At 36.7% G+C, this 19,903-nt stretch overlaps 1 protein-coding gene across 1 annotated transcript in view; it reads right to left on the reverse strand.

The window, feature by feature from the left end:
* The window catches only part of chm (CHM Rab escort protein), a 43,303-nt gene extending 34,274 nt beyond the window's left edge, over positions 1 to 9,029 (reverse strand). The window contains exon 1 of the mRNA XM_060891008.1: positions 8,936 to 9,029. Within this exon, the coding sequence (XP_060746991.1) occupies positions 8,936 to 8,987 (52 nt within the window). The 5' untranslated portion in view covers positions 8,988 to 9,029. The remainder of the gene's footprint in view (positions 1 to 8,935) is intronic.
* Positions 9,030 to 19,903: the final 10,874 nt, after the last annotated feature.

A 19,903-nucleotide genomic window follows, 5' to 3' on the forward strand; every position in this document is an offset into this window, starting at 1 on the left:
AAAACATACATCTAAGATCACTGGTTCATTTCTGAGGAAGAACAGGGTAAAAGTGATTCAGTGGCCAAGCATGTCACCAGACCGCCTGCCAACAGAACACTTGTGGGACATTCTGAAAAGACGAGCTGAAACAGCATCCAGGACCTGAAAGAGTCCATACTTCAAGATTGTAAAAGATAGACGTCATCAACTTGTTCATTCAATGTCTAGAAGAAATGGTGCTGTTCTTAAAAATTAAGTATTTCAAACTATTAGATTTAGTTCAATTTGTTGTTTGGTGTAATCATTTTTTGCAACACCTCATTTGAATTAATTGTATTATCTCTTATTCTAAAGATGTTAGTTAACCACACTCTTATGTTCATAAAAATTAAATGTTTAATAAAACTGTAAAAATAAATAAAGGTTTATGACCAAAGATTTACTTCCAAATTTGACCTAATGGTGGTGCTAACATTTCACCTTTTAATCAGACAGTTTTATGGGCTGCGGTAGACACCCTAGTCAGAAGAAGAAAAAATGTAGAATCAGAATAAGCCAAGCACCTTTGGCAAGCCAAACATTTGACATAATAATATTATAATATAATATAATAATATAATAACTTTTTGAAAATGGGGAGATAACATTGTGGGAAATAAGACGTGTTAGTTGTGCACTTCATGGTGGAAAGCGTACAAATTTCTAATAAAAGGAGGATAAAATCTGAGCCAATGAACAGAGTTCCATGTGTCATGGTAGGAATAATAAACACAACCTTTCATGATCACTTACAGGCCTAGTCAATTATTAAAATGTTTTTACTCTTCAGTATTAATCAGTATAAAAGTTCATGTATTGAAACACTTCAGTTTAACTTGTGTTTAAATCCAAACTATTAGTGTGTGAAGGATTGATGGATTTCATGTTCTTAATATTTATTTAAGTTGCTATGACTTACCTACATTGTGTCAAGGCTTCTATTCTGCGGGGTTTGACCACTATATAAACCGACACAGGCCTTTAAACAGAGTACACATTTGAAAAATGCTGAAAAGCACAATCGTGTCCATACGAGGTGGAATGTACTGAATGCAATAAAAAATTTTAGTTAATGATCTATTGTACAACATTTATATGGTTGACACTCAATGTGTGTATGGAACAATATTACTTTGAAAGAATGAATAAAATGCACAACATCAAATCAGCAGATGTGGCAGCATCTCAGCATAAGTTCCAGGAATGCAATGAGAACATAAATTAAAAGTCACCTCAAGTCAACCTAACACTGTACTGCAGATACACATTAAACACAGATCATAACTGCGTTGAGAGTATTACATCATGCTACGCATGCCCATAAACTCAATCACTGCAGCGCAATGCAAATACACATCAGTAAGGTAGTAGAAGCCAGGCATTATTTATACCTAAACTCTGCTTAGAATAAATGTAGGACAAACAGAATAAGTAACCTTGACACTATAAAGAAAATGTACAGGGTGCACATACCCTGGCTGTGGTGGATTAACAAAAATTCAAGTAAAAGTGGGCCAGAGATCCTAATTTGTGCACCATCAATCATGGCCCAATGTTGTCACTCTTATTCATAGAGGTAGGTCTCCCTCTTTGGCTTCCCTCCCTCCCCATACTAAAGAACAATATGCCCATGCACTAGTGAGCAGCTTCAGCTGTCATAAGGATCTGGCCTATAATATAAATGCACACTAAATCAGGACAGCATAAAGAATGAGGGCAGTAATATTCATGTGCTCCAAGAGAATAAAGTAAACAATGTTAGATTGTGTTTAAAACCAAGACATTTTGAACATGGAGGCTACTTGCGGGTTTTTGTAAAGAATTCGTCGGCTACATATTAGTGAAGGGATAACAAGCTTAAACAAGGCCAGATCTCAGTGTTTCTGAACAAAACAAAATATTTGGCTTATTTAAGCTTGTCCCTTATGTTTTATCTTTATGCTTTAATATGAATAATAAATAATAAATAAATAATAATAATAAAAATATATATGACTGGTATAAAGCTTTCATGGCAGGACAAATACAAAAATTGTAACTTGTGCGAGACATATTAATGCAGAATGAGTCAGAACTCAGGACAAATTTTATTTCTTATAGGATTAAAGTTAATAGGTAAGGCATAACAGAATGGCACAAGCTTCAAACAAATCATAACAAATAAGTAAATAATCCCTGTTAAAATATTTGAACATGTATATTGAACCTGCACATTTGAGATCTCCCCAAAGTAGCTTAATAATATTGAGGTCAGGAGACTGTGATGGCCTCCGGAACCCTCAGCTTTTTCTGCTGTAGCCATCGGAGGATCAACCTTGCCTTGTGCTTTAGATCATTGTCATGTTGGAACATCCAAAAGCGTTCCATGCAAATTGTCTGCTAGTATTTTCTGATAACATGCTACTTATCACCGTTGGCCTTGCTGACTGCTCTCCAAACAAAGCATTTATGGTTGTGACTAAAGTTCTGTTTTGGTTTGGCTTGTGTAGGTGCTGTCTGGTGTACTGAAGGTGGGCCTTTTTGTGGCAATAGGTGCTATAACGGCTTTCTCCTGGCAACTCAACCATGCAGTCATTTGTGTTAAAGCATCTCCTTATTGTGCTTCTTGAAACAACAGCACATTTTTCCAGAGCAGCCTGTATTTATTTTTCAAGTTGTTTGTGGGTTTTTCTTTGCGTCCTGAACAATTCTTCTGGCAGTAGTGGGTGAAATCTTTCTTGTTCTACCTGACCGTGGCTTAGTATCAAAAGAACCTCTTATTTTCCACCTCTTTATCAGATTTTGAACAGTACTGACTGGCATTTTCAAGTGATGAGACATCTTTATATATCCTTTTCTTGCTTTATAAAGTTCAACTACCTTATTAAACAGGTCCATTGGCAGTTCTTTTGTCTTCCCCATGGTGCAGTATCCGGCCAAGTCAGTGCATCACCTCATGAGCTGAGAAACTCACTGACTGTTTATGTACAGACACTAATTGCAATTACAATGAGTTACAGGTGTGGAAACTTCACTTTAATAACCATTTAAACCTCGGTGTGTCAACCTGTGTGTTTATAATGTGGCCAAACATTCAAGGATATGTAAACTTTTGATCAGAGTTGTTGAGGTGATTTCAGTTATCATTAGGTTTTAAAAAGGAGTTAAACAACATTGTGATAATTAATGACTTTACATTGCCAAAGAAAAATAAATAATCTGCATCAGTCATATTCTCCAAATAATTGGCAATGTTTTACAATTTCTTTCAGGAATGCAAACTTTTACGCACAAGTCAAGAACAGTAAGACAACCCCCAAAAGGGAATTGTTTTGTAGATCATGGCCACAGACAACTGCTCTCTCTTTCCTTACTGATTTGTCTCTAGTTTTGTATTTTGTTAGGGTACTTGGCGCTACTTCTAGAAAAACACAATACCTGCAACCCAATCCAGTCGCACAGGTAGTCCAGCTCATCCAGGATGGCACATCCATATGATCTGCCACAAAGAGGTTTGGTGCATCTCCCAGCACAGGTTCAAGAACATGGAGGAGATGGGGGGTTATACAAGGAGATTTGGATAACACCACAGAAGGGCTACAATCGTAGAGGAACAGGAAGAGCACTGCTTAATAGCCTGCAAAATGACCAAAAATGGCAGGCTACTGGTGCGCATGTTTCTGACCAAACTGTCAGAAACAGACTCTGTGAGGGTGGTATGAGGATGAGGATGTGGGCCCTACATCCTTTAGTGGGACCTGTACTCAGAGACCAGCACCATGCAGCTTGACGGACATTTGCCAGAGAACACTAGAATTGGCAGGTCTGCCACTGATGTACAGTTCCCTTCATGGATGAGAACAAGTTCACAGTGAGCAAATGTGATGGATATACACACACACACACACACACACACAAAGATTATCATACAACAATCCCAAATATAGAAATGTAAGTAGAGCAGTGCTAGGCCACCTTTATATCGTCGCTGTCGGGTGGAATCCTCGTATCTCCAAAACCGTTATTTTTCAGGAAATTACTGTGCACAGGGTTTAGTCCGCGTTGCAGTGGATTGTCTTGCGCTAAATTCCTGTCCTCAGACGAGCACCAGAACTAGCGGGGGTCAAGATTTTTTTTTCTCTGAGCCCAGTGTTTTGACATTTACCTCAGAAGACGTGTTGATTCGTTGCGACTCTTCTTGAGGAGAAATATGCAGCGAAGCTCTAATGCGGAATGAGGAAGAGGTGGACAGTTGAAGTGTCCAATGGAGTTATGAGATTTGCGCTCAAGCTATTTTCAAGACTTTAGATTGGTTAATAACTTGTAAAAATAACAGACCCACGTGGGGACTGACCAATAGCATCGATATGTGAAAAAATATGAAATTGACAAAATTTGGACATACGAGGTTTCAGCCCGACAGCGACGATATATTGGAAGGTAAAGTTCTGACATTCTCTTTCTGAACTTTTATTTCATATGAACTTTTGTAGATGGCTTTGTAAGTCACTAACAGTGTATTGAATCCACCACTAAAAGGGGAACAATGAAGAGGGGACTGTGACTTACTACATTTAATCTTATTGTGTAAAAAAGCAGCTGAAGCTATTGGACAATCTGGGCTGGCACTGACAATAAGCTGCCATCAACATATGGTGATATGGTACGAGTAGTGTAACCAACCTGAATTTCCTTACTTTGTTAACTCTTGTCTAATAGACACTACCAGAGGCTGCAAAGCCAATGCAAAACGCAATGATTGATGGGGCCTCCTTGTCTCGTGCAACACTTAAGATCAAATGGAAGGGAGTGTAATAAATGTGAGGACTGCTGCTTGTGGTGCCCTATACATTATTTCTATAATGGACTCACAGTGTGTCACAAAACAATACTGTGACATGGTAAAAAGACATCTAATATTTGAGAGATTGAGAGCCATTGTGGATAAAACCAGTCTGATCTGGTGCGATAAATTGTGGCAGAAAAGCCTCTAATCTTCTAGCAAGTATCCCGGATATAAAAACAGAATTTACATTTACTAGAAACGTTGGAAGACATAAACAGCATTCTATATTGGGTATATAATTTATAATAGTTTTTTTTAAAAAAGGTGAAATTGCCCATTTGCTTGATACAGTGATATCCTAATAATAATAATAATTTAAAAAAAAAAGATTATGTAAACATGTTAAGAAGCTTATCATTTCCCAGGTCCCTCATTTTCTTATAAAATTCAGGCACAGAGGCATCAGAACCTAGAGGCTTTCCACTTATAAGTGACTTGATGGTGTCTATAAACATCTGTTTAGAAATCTTTTTCCTTGGTATCTTCCTGCTGTCCGCTGGTAAATTTGAAAGTGGGATATTATTTAATGAATACAATTGTTGATAATAATCCTTCATTGTTTTATTAATAAACACGACACTGTGTTTGATCTCTGTTTCACAAGCCTAGCTAAAAGGAACCCTGGCCGATTTCCAGAATCATAAAGCCTTTGTCCCACATAAAATAAAGCGGATTCTGCCCTCTGTGTACGCAATTCCTCCAGTGCAGATCAAGTAGCCATGAACTCTCTGTGCAGTCCTTAACTAGGAAAGGTTTGGGATTTTCTATCAAGATCCTCTAATTTGGACTGCAAACTTTTCAATATTTCTGAGAGCTCACTTTCCAAGAGTTTCTTAGCTGAAGCTATTATTAAAACCCCTAATGATGCTTTCCCAATATCTTAGAGGAGAGAAACATTCCCTATTTCAGTGGTGTTTGTCTCTGAATAGAAAGTCCACATGTCTGCCAAATATTGTAAAAACTTCTTTACTTTAATTCACCATAACCAACCCCAGTAAACAAAAAAAACATGTCTGCTGAATCAGTTACAATTACTGATTAGAGAGCCCTGTTGTTAAGCCCTCCGTTCACTAAAAGAGTTCAGGTAGTCTTGAGCCAGTTGTGGTGAAGAAATTGTCCCACTTTCAAAGTAGACTCTTAGCCAGGAATAGCACACTGAACTATGCCCCATATTATAAGAGGTTGCTGTAGATATGATCAAATCCACAACACCTCTGACAAACCATATGTGAGAGATCCTGTTTATTGTTCACTCAGCACACCTCAGAAAGCACTCAACCAACACTCCAGATCCAAAAACGCTGGTAAACAGAACTCAAAAAACTCCACCAGCTTCATTAAATTAAAATCCAGTAAATTAGTGATTATATTGTTCTGTCTGATCCGATTTTGCCAAAAGTACACAGGAAAACTAGGCACAAAGCAGGAATATATCCTGGATGGGTTCATCACAGACTATTACACATTCTCACACTAGTAAAATCGGTATAACCAATGGAACTGAACAACATATTGTAATAATTGACAGAAAACATGCAAAATATCACATGGACAGCAATCCAAGCTTCAAACCAGAGACACTGGAGCCGTGGAGCCGCAAACACTACCTGCTGCACCAGCTAACAGAAGCGCAATATAATTTATGAATGAAAAGAGTAAAACAGTCATTGACTTAACAGACTGATCTAGGGTTGTGCCACCATAGCTAGTTTTTAATGTGTCTAGGTTAATGACTTATATATACAGTATTAACCTAGACACATTAAAAACTAGCTTTGGTGGCACGACCCTAGATCAGTCTGTTAAGTCATTGACTTAACAGACTGATCTAGGGTCGTGCCACCATAGCAAGTTTTTAATGTGTCTAGGTTAATGGCTGTATATATATAAGTGGGCAACATGGTGTCATGTACTCCAATTGGGCCTCTTAAAAGTTTTAAAGTAAAGCTATATGTGCCAAACCATTTTTTTTTTCATTTTAGAAAGGATGATTTACTTCACACTCCTGTGTGTATGGTGATTAAAAATAAAGTGACAGTGTATGTACAGGCCCCACAAACATCCAAAAAAGTCAAGTGCACAAGTGTCTGTGAGCACACAGTGAATCATGAGAGGAAAAAGTCTAGATCAACACTGTACCCAGAGGTAATCATGCACACCAAGCACCGACATGCTGGATGTGTTACAAGTGTTAAAAGAATGCCTTGGCAGATGGAATAAAAAGAACCAAAAGTCAGCCGTTAACTGCAGAAAAAAAAAAAGACTTTACACATCCTTTTCTATAGAAGTGGGACCTTAATCTTCAGTCAGCTCAGACATTTGTTACAGCTTATTTTTCAAACGCAGACAGACCGACCGACCTGTGTTTTCTATTTATACAAAGGCACTTCTTTTCTTATAACAGAGTGACTAGTTATTTGTCTTAAACTTTTGTTTTTCATATTCGTTAATTAATGCCAAATAAAATAAATGACTGGGCTGCACAAAACTTTCATGAATCATGAACCAAAAGTACTGGAACAGTCAGGCCAATTCTTTTGTTGAAATCAAAAGGTGAATCTAAGATCAGAGATAAGAATTTTAGATTTAATTTCCTTATATTTACATCTAGTTCTGTTAACAACATAGTTTGGTGGCAGAACATCCAACTTCTAAGTAATGAAGCAGATAGTTTTAAAATAAATTACTAAAATAAACTATTTGGTTGCATATCACTTGCTAACAATAACTGTATCAGGTTGAGAAATATGTGACAATGGCTGTTGCAGTCTTTTCCAGATTTTAGTGCATTATCTTTCAGTTGTTTATGGTGAAATGTTGGGTGTCTCCCTTCAGTCTCCTCTTAAGGAGGTGAAATGCTCCTAAACTGGGTTAAGGTCTGGTGACTGAATCTGGTGATTGGCCAGTCTAAAACCTTCCATTTCTTTTCCCTGTTCAAATTTCACCTGATTGTGTTGGCAGTGTGTTTTGATCATTGTCTTGCTTCATAATAAAAAAATACTCTCAATTAGACTGGAAGGTTTTTTTTTAATTGGCAGACAATGTTTCTGCAGTTTTCTGAATTCATTCTGATGGTACGATCATGAGTTACATCAACAAATCACTTTGGATAAGGGCACATGCCAAATGCCATAGATGTAACTGAAAATGATCACTTGACAAATCTACAGTAGATGGAAATATCAGAAATAAAAGCTGAATTCTCATATTAATAATTTGATCTCACACTGAAATGTCTTCAGTGGAAAAAAAAAAGCACTGGCCTTGCTGTTCCAACAGTTTCAGAGGGGACTGTATGACTAAATATTTTAATATTCAGCTTGATAAAAGCCAGTTGTCTGGATTCTAATTAAAAGTTACTGTCTTAGGAAAAAAACACTGACACTCGCCTATTTCAAGCCAGTCTCATGCATATTAAACATATCTGTAAAGCTGCTTTGAGACTATGTCAATTGTTAAAAGTGCTGTAAGACATTACACGAATTGCTTAAGAAAACCATATTTATAGAAATGTATTTGTTGAAGTTTGGCCTGTGTTGGAAATAAACGGGGTTAAAACTGTACTGTTGTCACCCACTAGAGGGCCTCAGAGACAGTTTGGCTTCACTGTTAATTCCTGTTTCGATCAACACCTACATAAAGTCATGGTGTGTAAACAGCTGGGAAGAGGAAATCGAGGTCTCTTTTTGCTACCAGATTTATATCATATAGTCCAGTATCATAAGAGTCACAATGACATCATGCACAATGCAGAAATGTCCAAACTAATTAGCAATCACAGTCACCTGACTACAGACACTAACCTGTATTACTAATCTATAAATCAATATATTTGAGTTTAAAACTATCCGATCTCACACATATTATTAGCGACGCTTCTGATCAATGAGGTTTCCATGTCAACACCGCCTAGTAATTCGGTTTTCTAAATAGCATTAGCATTAGCATTAGCTACCAACCCAGACTAGATACACTGACGGCGTAGCGTGATTCCTGATAGTGATAGCACAGTATTTGTCATCAGAGCACACTTCATATATGTTTGTAAACCATTACAAGTATGTTTATTTTCCTAACACACTTTCCTACCTGTACCAAGGATGATAACGTCAAATTCAGATGGGAGGTTGTCGGCAGCCATTTTGGATCAGTAACTGTCACGTGACACAACAAAAAGTGACGTTTATTTGTAAGCCTCAATTTAAAAAAAAAAAATGTTGACCAAAGTGTTGTTAAATTCTTCTGGTGTTAAATTATGAAATAAAATCAAGTCGATCTTGAGTCAAAAAAGCGTTTTGAAACATACAGTATATTGTCAGAAGACAGAATATGAAACTAGATTTGTAAAGTTCGTCGCGGCAAACTTTGATGTTGGCTTTGACGGTGCAAGTACTCGCAAATGCTGGTGCTTTTTGGAGGCGAGTGGACATAAGGGTCAGTGTTACTTTTGGAGGAAAGTGGACAGAAAGATAGGGTGCCAAAACATTTGGAGGCAAGTGGAGACGGGCATGTGACATCATCCGAATACTCTTGAGGAAGTTCCTCGCATTGTGCTGAGTGTTTTGATATGTCACATGTCCATGTTGTGCTAATTATTGATTTTCACGTGACATCACATGACGTCACGTGACGTGACCAGAATACCCGTGAGGCAGTAACCCTCATTGTGCTGAGGGTTTTGATATGTCACATGTCCATGTTGTGCTAATTTTTTATTTTCACGTGACATGACCAGAATACACGTGAGGCACTTCCCCTCATTGGGCTGAGTGTTTTAATATATGACATGTCCATGTTGTGCTAATTTTTGATTTCGCTTATTTTGGGGGCGGGGCTGCAGGAGAAGTCACGCGGTGTCAAGTGACGCCATCAGAATACACGTGAGGAAGTTCCCCTCATTGTTCTGAGTGTTTTGATATGTCACATGTCCATGTTGTAAAAAGTGTTTTTGATTTTGCATATTTTGGGGGTGGGGCTGCGGCACAACCGGAAGGCCAGTCAGTACACCAATTTAAAAGTTTGTTCAGAATATCACCCTAAAGGAGCTGGCTGAGTTTGGTGTAGACAGTTCGAAAGCTTGCCGAGTTATAAACCTCCAAAATTTATAATGGGAGTCTATGAGAAAAAAGTCCATTTTGAGACCCAGTACTGGAAGTACCGGTACTCGGATCGCTTAGAAAAGTAATAGCAACAAACTTCAGACCAGGGTCTACAACATATCCGAATTTGGTGCATGTGGCTCGAAAGCTCTAGGAGGAGTTACTCTTTATAAATTTTTGTCTAAGCTTAAATAGGAAAACTGAATGTTGGCTTCTGCAAAGCCAACATAATTACAAGAAAAATAGAAAATAAACCTTAAAATAAAAAATGCACACCATTAAAATTAGAAAATGCACACCATGTTACTATTAATGTTAAAAGAATGACCTCTTTCTTGTTTTCTTCTCTTATATTATAAAAAATTATATATAATTTTATTTATTTATTTATTTATTTATTTTTAATTAGAGTTAGAATTTAAATTATATCCTCCAAATCAATAGGTGTAAAGCATTGGAATATCATTGGCTGCTAGGAAACACATCTCCCCTTATTATATGAGGTAAAACATTTATAGCTTTTTATTTTAAAACAATATTTCTCTGGTTTTTTTACTTCAGAATCCAATTAAATTTTAAATTGGTATGAGAAATTTTAATTATGTGCCATTACATATTTACACATTAATTTTCTCTAGTCTCTAACAGCAAAATCTGAAATAGACTCATATTGCCTACATGTGAAAAGATTTAAAGGAAAACATATTGAGCTATACTTGCACAGCTATAATTATTTTCCCAAATCTTTTGTTTAGATTTAACATCCACTTTATTAGGAACGAATGTGCATTTATTCATTTTACTAATCTTTTAATCATGTGGCAGCAGCAAAACACATAAATCATGCAGGAACAGGTTAAATGATTGAGTTCATGTACACATAAAACATCAGAATGAGGAAAAAATGTGATCTATGTTACTGTTAACTCTGGCATAGTTGTTAATAGAAAACAAAATACCTGAGAGCAAAGGTTCTGCAAAAACATCTTGTTAATGAGAGAGTAAACCCAATGTTGCTGTCTGCTGCTGTACTTCATCCACCTTAAGGTTGTTTAAGTTGGTTGCTAAGTGCTTATTTGAGTTACTATTTCCTTCCTGGCAGCTCAAACAAATTTCTTCTGACATCTTTTCTCAACAAGGCCATTTTACTCACAGAACTGTCACTGTTTTTTTATTTGTTTTTATTTGTTTGTTAAAAGTCTAGTTTGTGAAAATTCTAGGACATCAGAAGTTTCTAAAATACTCAAACCAGCCTATCTGGCAAAAGACATGGCATGATTAAAATGACAGAAATCATTCTTTTTCTCTGTGTCTCAACGTGGTGTTCTATGTTGTTAGTGCACCCAGGGAGAGTTCATAACACGTCAGAAAACATTCCTGCTGCCACTTGGCAACCTCTGTGAGTTATGACAGTGAGAGATGGTTTCCATGGGGAAAAGAATGGAAAAAACTGCAGATTTTAAGTTTACCTCAGGTCCCAGCTTCTCCCTCTCTGGAACTAAACCACAGGGGACACATCTCTCTAAGGTTTAAGGAGACTGTGTATTATACAGCCAGGATTGACATTCTTGCGCCTGTAGCAAATTCTTCAGTGATAGCTGCTCCAGCGTGTAGACATAAAAAGAGTGCCTTGATCAGTCAGAATCTCTTTTGGGCTTCTAAATCAGGATATTACGTGGAAGTTTGCATCAGCTTCACTATGCACTGAGATAGAGGCATTGCTTCCGGGTATTGTTTTGCATAGTCCACCAAAACTAGTACAACGTGACGCACTAGTGCAGTCTATTCGCATGGCCCAACAATGTCCATGCCAGTTCTTTTTAAGAAGGACCTTGAATAGTGGTAATGGGCACAATGATGCTTTTAAGGTAGCGAGAAGATTTACCAGCTGATATTTGCAACATGCTGCACACCACCTGTGAATAACTTTCACTTGGTCAAATAAAAATGCTGGTAAATCACTTTATCAAAACTTGATAAAAGTCTTGATACTATGCTTCTGACCCCTAAATTGAGTAGTGATGGGCACTAATGGGTATTTGTGAATATCCCTGTGTACACGCCTCAGCTTCCCCCTATGTGCTGCACCCAAAGCCTGAACCCACCAAAGCCTGTTATGTACCCCCTTGGACACTCACAGTCAGGATCTGAATCAGCAAATGACACTGAACACTGACACTGGGAGTGCCTGGCTTCCCCCACTATTTCAGCAGACTGGCCCAGGCCTACCTTTTTAATGCCACAATCACATGTCTGTGGTAAACAAGCAACAAACTCATGTTCACACACATGGCTCTGTGTGCTCAGCTCACTCTCTCTTTGCTCTCACTTGTGTGACTTTAACCACTTATCTTCCTCAGCTCTGCACTTCATTCACAAAATGGCACTCAACCATGCCCCAGCTTCCGCAGGGACCATTTGCAATTTCTGCAGTGAGAATTTGCTAACTTTGATAACTGTTTGTGCATATTGTCACTGTGTTAAATGTACAGGATTTTCACAAGAAAGGCATAATGCACCTACTTAACCCACTAGCTTATTCTGCTCCATCTTCCCTGACTACTGAAGACTTTTATGAGGAGATGATTAAAAAATTTTGCTTACCTTTACTTCTACCTTGACTTCCCTTACACTATACACAGATTTTTATCAAGTAAAGAGATCATACAAGTCATCTTGTCTTGCAATCCTTCCATCTGCCCAGTGGATCCAGTCCCTTCCACAATGCCCAAGACCATTTCACAAGACCCCCTGACCTTAATTACTACAATCATAAATGGTTCCATAACATCTGGAAATGTACCAGCTGCCTTCATTGGGTTATTCCCATCCTAAAAAAAACCTGTTCTGGATCCCCAGACTGTTTTCTTTCTAAAATCTTTGAACACACTGTTCATAATCATCTGTCTCTCTATCTCTTACAGAACAACCACCAAGATCCCAAACAGTGGTTTCAAAGTGGGGCAAGCCACAAAGATTGTGCTTTTGGCTGTTACTGAGAAGCTACATGCTGTTAGATCCACCAAAATGTCATTATAGTTTGATACAGTCAACCACAACACTCTTGTCCACTGTCACAAGTCTTGGAAATTATGGCACAGCATGGCAAGAGTTTGCTTCCTACTTAGAAGATTGGTTATATCAGGTGACATGGAGAGAATTGACATCTATTCCCCTCAAATTTTCCACTAGTGCTCCTAGAGCACTGGCAATATGGATGACAGCTCATCAGCTGAAATCTAATCCAACTAACTCAGAACCTTTGCTTATCCTAGGTGTTTCATCCATATGTAAGTATCTTGGATTTCCCTAGACAGCTCTCTGATCCCTCATTTGGTCATTGCACAAAACCTTGGGGTAACCATGGACAATCATTTGTCTTTTTCCTCTGCACCATGCTCCAGGGGATCTACTAGCATGGGACTCTGACTGGTCCCATCATCTCTCAGGGTACAAGGAAGATATGCATCAAGACTCTTCTCTGTTCTGCCACCTACATGGTGGAATGAAGATCCCCTAGATATTTGAACAGCTAAAAATATTGCTGTCTGTTTCAATAAAAATATAAAATCTTGGAGAGAGTAAGATTAGTCAAAGTTTCTGAGGGAGTGCAGAAAAATACACACACATGCACTGTACAGATCTATTTCTGAGCCTAAGGCACTACTTAAAAGTGATAATGTGAAGTTCCAAAACAGCCAGTTTAAGTGGCCTTATTTATAAAAAATCACTTATGGTTAAGAATTAAAAAGTAATTGTAGTCATCATTCATGAGGTTATCCAGATCTTTGTAAGCAGGACATTTTATTACTGGACCTTCATAATTTTTTTGTTGAATTTTAGGATGCCATAGAGGAACATGATATGCAATACAAAAACATTATTGCTTTTTATTATTTTTATTGCCTCCTAAATTGCAACTAATGCATAACAAATATGGCTACTCACAGCAAGAACAGAAAACTAAGTAAGACTGTTTACCTTTAAATTAATTATGCTATAAATACTAATATTTGCTTTAGATCAACCAACATACTGAGTGTTTTGGGAAAGTAAAAATATGTATTACTCATCACAGATGAATTGGGGTGTCCATATTTCTTCATACTTTTCACAACTCCTAGTGTTAGGGTTAGGGCTTTTATTATATCTATATATATCTCTCTCCCCCCCACCCCACCCCCACCCCCACATACACACAGCTCGGCACACAAACACACACAGCTCAGCATTCAGTGTTTGAGTCTTGTGCCTCTAAGCACAAATCTGCGCTCTCTCATTGCCTACTTTATCGTCTCTCAGTCATTCACTGTAAAAAAATACTTGTTCATTAATCACCAACAGGTACACGCTTATTCCTTACACATTCTCTCTACTCTGCCCTCCATTCACAAACCAGCACACAGTCAATGCCCCCACTGCCACAGTTTTGCAGCCTTTTCTAAATGTGTAGAATTATGAAAATATGGGTACATTAGGTCTGTTTATTTTATATAAACATTTACACACAACTTATATAAAGAAAATATAGATAAATTAGGTTCATTAAATGCCTCAAGGCCTCAGATGCTTAGGGTGCCATTGTCATTCATTATTATACTGTAAATTATAATATTAAATAATAAAGTAAGCAGTGGTAGGTGGGAATCTTAGACTATAAACAGAATGGTGACAAACTGATGTACACCAAACAGGGTTGAAGTTATATGAATTATGGTTAAGGGAATTTGCCAATATCTATTTGTCAATTCCAGGGTCAGTAATAAAAAAAGAGCCACATCCAACAATTTGTGCAGTTTGTGAATGCACGACATTGGCTACACATCAAATTTGATTAGTTTTCTCTCTGCACAAAAATTCTACACGCAAATTGACTGCCTAGTCAGACTTGGGAACCAGGACAAAGTGTCTGGACCAGTCACTTTGGGACTTCTCAATTACCTGTGTGTTGAGCATGGCCTTGAGCTCTTCATGAACCTTTTCTAAATAAATGATGTAGCACCACCACAATGTAATATTCTATGTGTAGCACCACCACAATGTAATATTCTAAATATTACATTGTGAAATCCACAAGAACTAACAAAAAGCCCACGTCTTCATTGACCAGGTCCACATCAATTCTTTTGAAGTGGACCTCGATGGAAGGAGATGCAATGGCCCCACTTATGAATATTGTGCCAAATGCCTGGCCAATGGAACCGGCCAATGAGACAGTTCAGGGTGTTAACCTAACTGCCCATATACATTATGATAAGACACTTGAAATAATTAATTTCATACAGGTCTTTGTGGGTCATCCATTTGGACCTGGAAACACTGTCACATTTTAATGTAAACACTGCCAGTTTAATAGCCTTGTGTAGCATGGGCATATTCATTTAGCATGGCTGGTTGGTGGCATGGACCCATTCAGGTGTAATTTTTAAATAGTTCTTCTCAGTCAACTGTTCAAACCTTGTACCCTGTAGTGTTGTCAGAACTACAATGCAGAAGTTTTTCAGTTTGTAAGTTGCTTTGTAAAACATATACAATTAGACACAGGACAACTATCCACACATCTACACATTCCCCTCCATTCACTGTGTTCACCATAATAATTCAAATGTAGATATATTATATTAAGCCTTTAGGCTAGGACAATAGCAAATCTTTGACTAAGAAAATGAAGTAAAAGAAGAAGCCATCCTGGATTGAAATGCAATTGGTGAGTTCAGTTGTAAATTTTAACAATATTTCAATAAAATTTTAATTTAGTAAATAACTAAATATATATATTTATACTAGTGTTTCTTTGGTCATACCTACTGCATATGATAAAACATGTTTATCAGTCTTGTAATTCATGTTCACTGTTTGCACGGCTTGTAAGTTGCTTTGGATATGAGCGTCTGCTATATGACTAAGTGGTGTTGTCACTGTCTTGTTCTTGCACCACACACTGACATGCTTTTGCAAGATGTCTTCATCTCTTGCCATCACTGTATGCATTTGGAAGCAGATCTACGTGGCTGGATTTGAAAGCAGCTTCAAATACCATGATGTTTTCTACAAGAATCAAGGTTCCTTTATCTTCCAAATGTTCATACCTGCTTTAGCTACAGTCTTCTGTCAGTTCATTTGTCTCTGATCTCTGCTTCAAAGAAATGACAGACTTTAGGGATTTATTGTCTGTTAATAGTTTTTGGTAAAGAAGTCCCAGGACAAGTGTCCATGTACTGAAAAGTTAAGAAAGCTTAAAAACCATATCACAATCTTTAACAGGGCATAAAAGTTGTAATGTGCGATTTATTTACAAAGCACATCAACAAACAAATGTTTAGAAAATTGATCAAAGATGTGGCTCAGTTCCAATCACTGAAAATGGCAGTGAGCTTCTTTTCCTACATTTAAGTAAAACTTTGAAGTCAAATTCAAGGAGACTTCACAGCTCATTTCATTTCTCAATCAACTCCTTTTTTGATGACGACCATCTTTGGCAGGAAGAGGTAACTAGTGGCAGAGCAATGCAGAATAACACCATCTGTCAGCAGTCCCATAAACATTCCAAATGAAACTTCCATGAGGACATTACGCGTTATAAATCTTTCCATAAATGTACATTAATCCTAAGATTAGTTATCAAAGCATAACTGTATTTAAACATACCAACCACTTACAGAGCTGATTGACAGGAAATCTATTTTAACAATGATAAACAAATTCAACCCGAGTTACCATGATAAAGTGGTGCTAATATTAATAAAACTAGCTGACATTTTATTTCACAGGCTAGTATAATCTAGATATATTTATTTTTATCATATGAAACAAGAAGAAACAGGTATCTAATGTGTAACATTCACGATTATCCTAATTGCCTACCATGAGCTCAGTTAATGCTAACAACAGCACAAGGGAAAGACACTGTCAGTGATTTTACAAGATTAAAACAAACAGAATACCGTGCTAAAGAAAACATGTATGCTAAAGATAGTGAAAAAGTGAAAAACAATATATTTTAGCAGCAATAGTCTCACAAGAATTTATAAAATAAAGAGAGAGAGAGAGAGAGAGAGAGAGAGAGAGAGAGAGAGAGAGAGAGAGAGAGAGAGAGAGAGAAACTTAAATAGCATAGGTTTGTATTTACCCCACTTATATATAATAATAGTAAATATGCATGTAATAGAAATAATAGACTACTGTACATAACGGAATATACTTAATATTAATGGAATTAATACTGTTTAATAAGTATGATGTGCAATTGAACAGTAGAAGGGAACTGCTATTACTACTAATAGCCATTATCTCATTATAACAATAGCAGCTTATTGGGTTTTTAACATTGGTTTTATCTTTACTAATATTCAGTCAGTGCAGTTTTTATTTTGAAGTCCATGTCACCCCTGATTTGGTTGCCAACATAAACAATTATTACATCATCCACAGCAGCTTTCTTGGCTGGAATTAAGTTCATTGGGTATACTCAAGACACAAGCCTGTCCATTCTTAAGTAGCATTAAGAGGTGATCATTCACCATATATTCAGCAGCATTTTTGGCAAGTGTTACAGCCACAATGGATTGCTTGTTTGCTGATGTGTGTAGCATATTGAAGAGTAAAATTTACATAAAAACGGTAATAAATTTAAGAGGGACAGTAAAATTAGAACTAAATTACAAGCAGTTCCAAGTTCTTATTGATGTTGATTTGTGTATACATTTCATTACCTCATGAGGAACATGATCTGTGCTTGAGCCCACTATAACATTGTGCAGTTACACAATTACACTAACATGAAGGTCTAATAATACTAAAATACAGCCAGGACATAAAATACTGCAAAATCTAACTCACTTCATCAAACACACTCAAATACTGACCTATTCAATTCCTTTCCACCATTTTGGTTCCAATGGAGATAGAAATTAATAACAGATTGTTGTTTCAAGTAGAGGGTCATGGTGGCAATTGGGAGCTCACTGTCAACAGTAGCCAGATTTTAGAGATGGGATGTTGCTTCATTCAACCCTGAATTTCTGAAATCCTTCAGTACTGTTATTAGTTTTTATGTTGGGAGATGTCTACATCAGATAACAAAATTTTTATCTCTTCTTAAAAGGTTTGCTGCTCTCCACTGGTGCTAGCTTTAGCAACTGCATGTTTTCAGTTGTAACACTATATGAGAAAAAGGTTGAGACTTTGTTATTTATGTATAAAGCATAATCATTCTCACATCAGACTAATTATCTAAAATTAGTAGTGTTAGAATAGTAGAATACTGATTGGACCTGAGTTACACCAAGACAGTGGATTGTACAACAGTCCAATCATATCAAAAATTTAATTGTAGATCCAAGATTTTAAGAATACACACTTTAATCAATATATCATATATTCATTAAACATCTCCAGTAAAAAATTTATTCTGGTTGGGATTCAAAGTGGATCCATTTCTGGAAACAGTGGGTTCCCTGAAAGGGAAGTCAGTCCATTAGAGGATCAAAGTTATTATCAGAGAGTCTATACCACTTCAGTCTAATAACAGTTTAAACTCTAAGTGTTATTCAAGACATTAATTTGAAACAATTACTTTAAAACAATGCTAAATAATACATGAATTGTTCAATCATGTGATATCACTTTGGACACTATAACCAATTTTATTGAATACCAAATAGAAGGAAAGTGTGATAATGTTAATCAACTGAACTGATAATGCATTTTGCTCAAATGTACACTATAAATTATGCTTATACTTTTATTAAATTTTAACAAGAGTAAAAATGTGCTAAGGATTGATGGAAACATTCTGCAGTGAGAAATGAACATGCATATTAGCATACACATTAAAAACCTGCATATCAATTTTAGGGTGGTGCTGAAGGTATAGAGGGAATCTGTGCATATGTTTCCCATGGGAATGCAAATTAGCAAGATATTAAGATTACATATGAGACAAAGTGGGGCAAAGTGCAAATGAAAACCCAGGTAAAAAATGTGTCTAATTTTCCAGATTGCCAACAAGCTTTTTAATTTCCACAAGTTCTTGGCATGAATTTGCATGACATTTAGGCACTCATTACAATATTAATCTTCCTTGTGAAGTAGCTGGAGCTAAAAGGTTAGGTATGATTCCTGTATTAATTTTATGGCAACTTTTTTGGCCCCATCATTCTCAGTTGGAAGGTATTGGCTTTCACTGGGGGCGCAGGGTTTCATTTTATTCAGGGTTTTTCTTTTTAAATTACACGATCATATATTGCTGTCTGTACTAAAACGAATTATGATAATGTAACTCAATGCAATCACGTGACACAGATTCATTGAGTTGTTTGTCATGTGACCTAATTGTTAAACTTACTAAAAAAATGGAATGTGGTCAGTCTGATTTAATAGAAAATGTTTCATTTATAGAAACTATTTTCACCTTTTAAGTGCGATATCCTTGTTAATACTAAATGCAATTTAAACAAATATATAATCTATTAGTAGCATAATGTTGCCTACCGTAAATGAGACCAGTTCACCTGTTACTGAGGCGGTCGGTCCTCAAGCCGCGCGTGGGACGGGAAGCAGCGCGTAACGCTCCGTCTCACATTGCCAGAAATCTGGGTTCGATTGTGACCACTAGGTTCGAGTTTATTACCATTTTTATTTAAGATGTACAAAAAAAGTGTGTAAATTTAACTCCGTTCATTCGCGCTGCACCGACATACAAAATGAAATTAAGTAATTTCAATAAACTTAATAATCCTTGTTAATAAAATGAATAACCCTTAATATATTTATCAATAAACTTTTACAAGTTCATCTTATTAAACAGGCTTCGAATTAAACAAGCCTGCTAATAATAATAGTAACTGTAGAGAGGTGTATTGTTAGTTTATACTTAAAACCATACTTCATTTATTTACTTTAATGGCTTCTAAACATCTGGCTGATTTACTGTGTGTTAAATATTAGTTATATGTGT

The sequence above is a fragment of the Tachysurus vachellii genome, chromosome 17, assembly GCF_030014155.1.
Source record: "Tachysurus vachellii isolate PV-2020 chromosome 17, HZAU_Pvac_v1, whole genome shotgun sequence".
Taxonomy (NCBI): domain Eukaryota; kingdom Metazoa; phylum Chordata; class Actinopteri; order Siluriformes; family Bagridae; genus Tachysurus; species Tachysurus vachellii.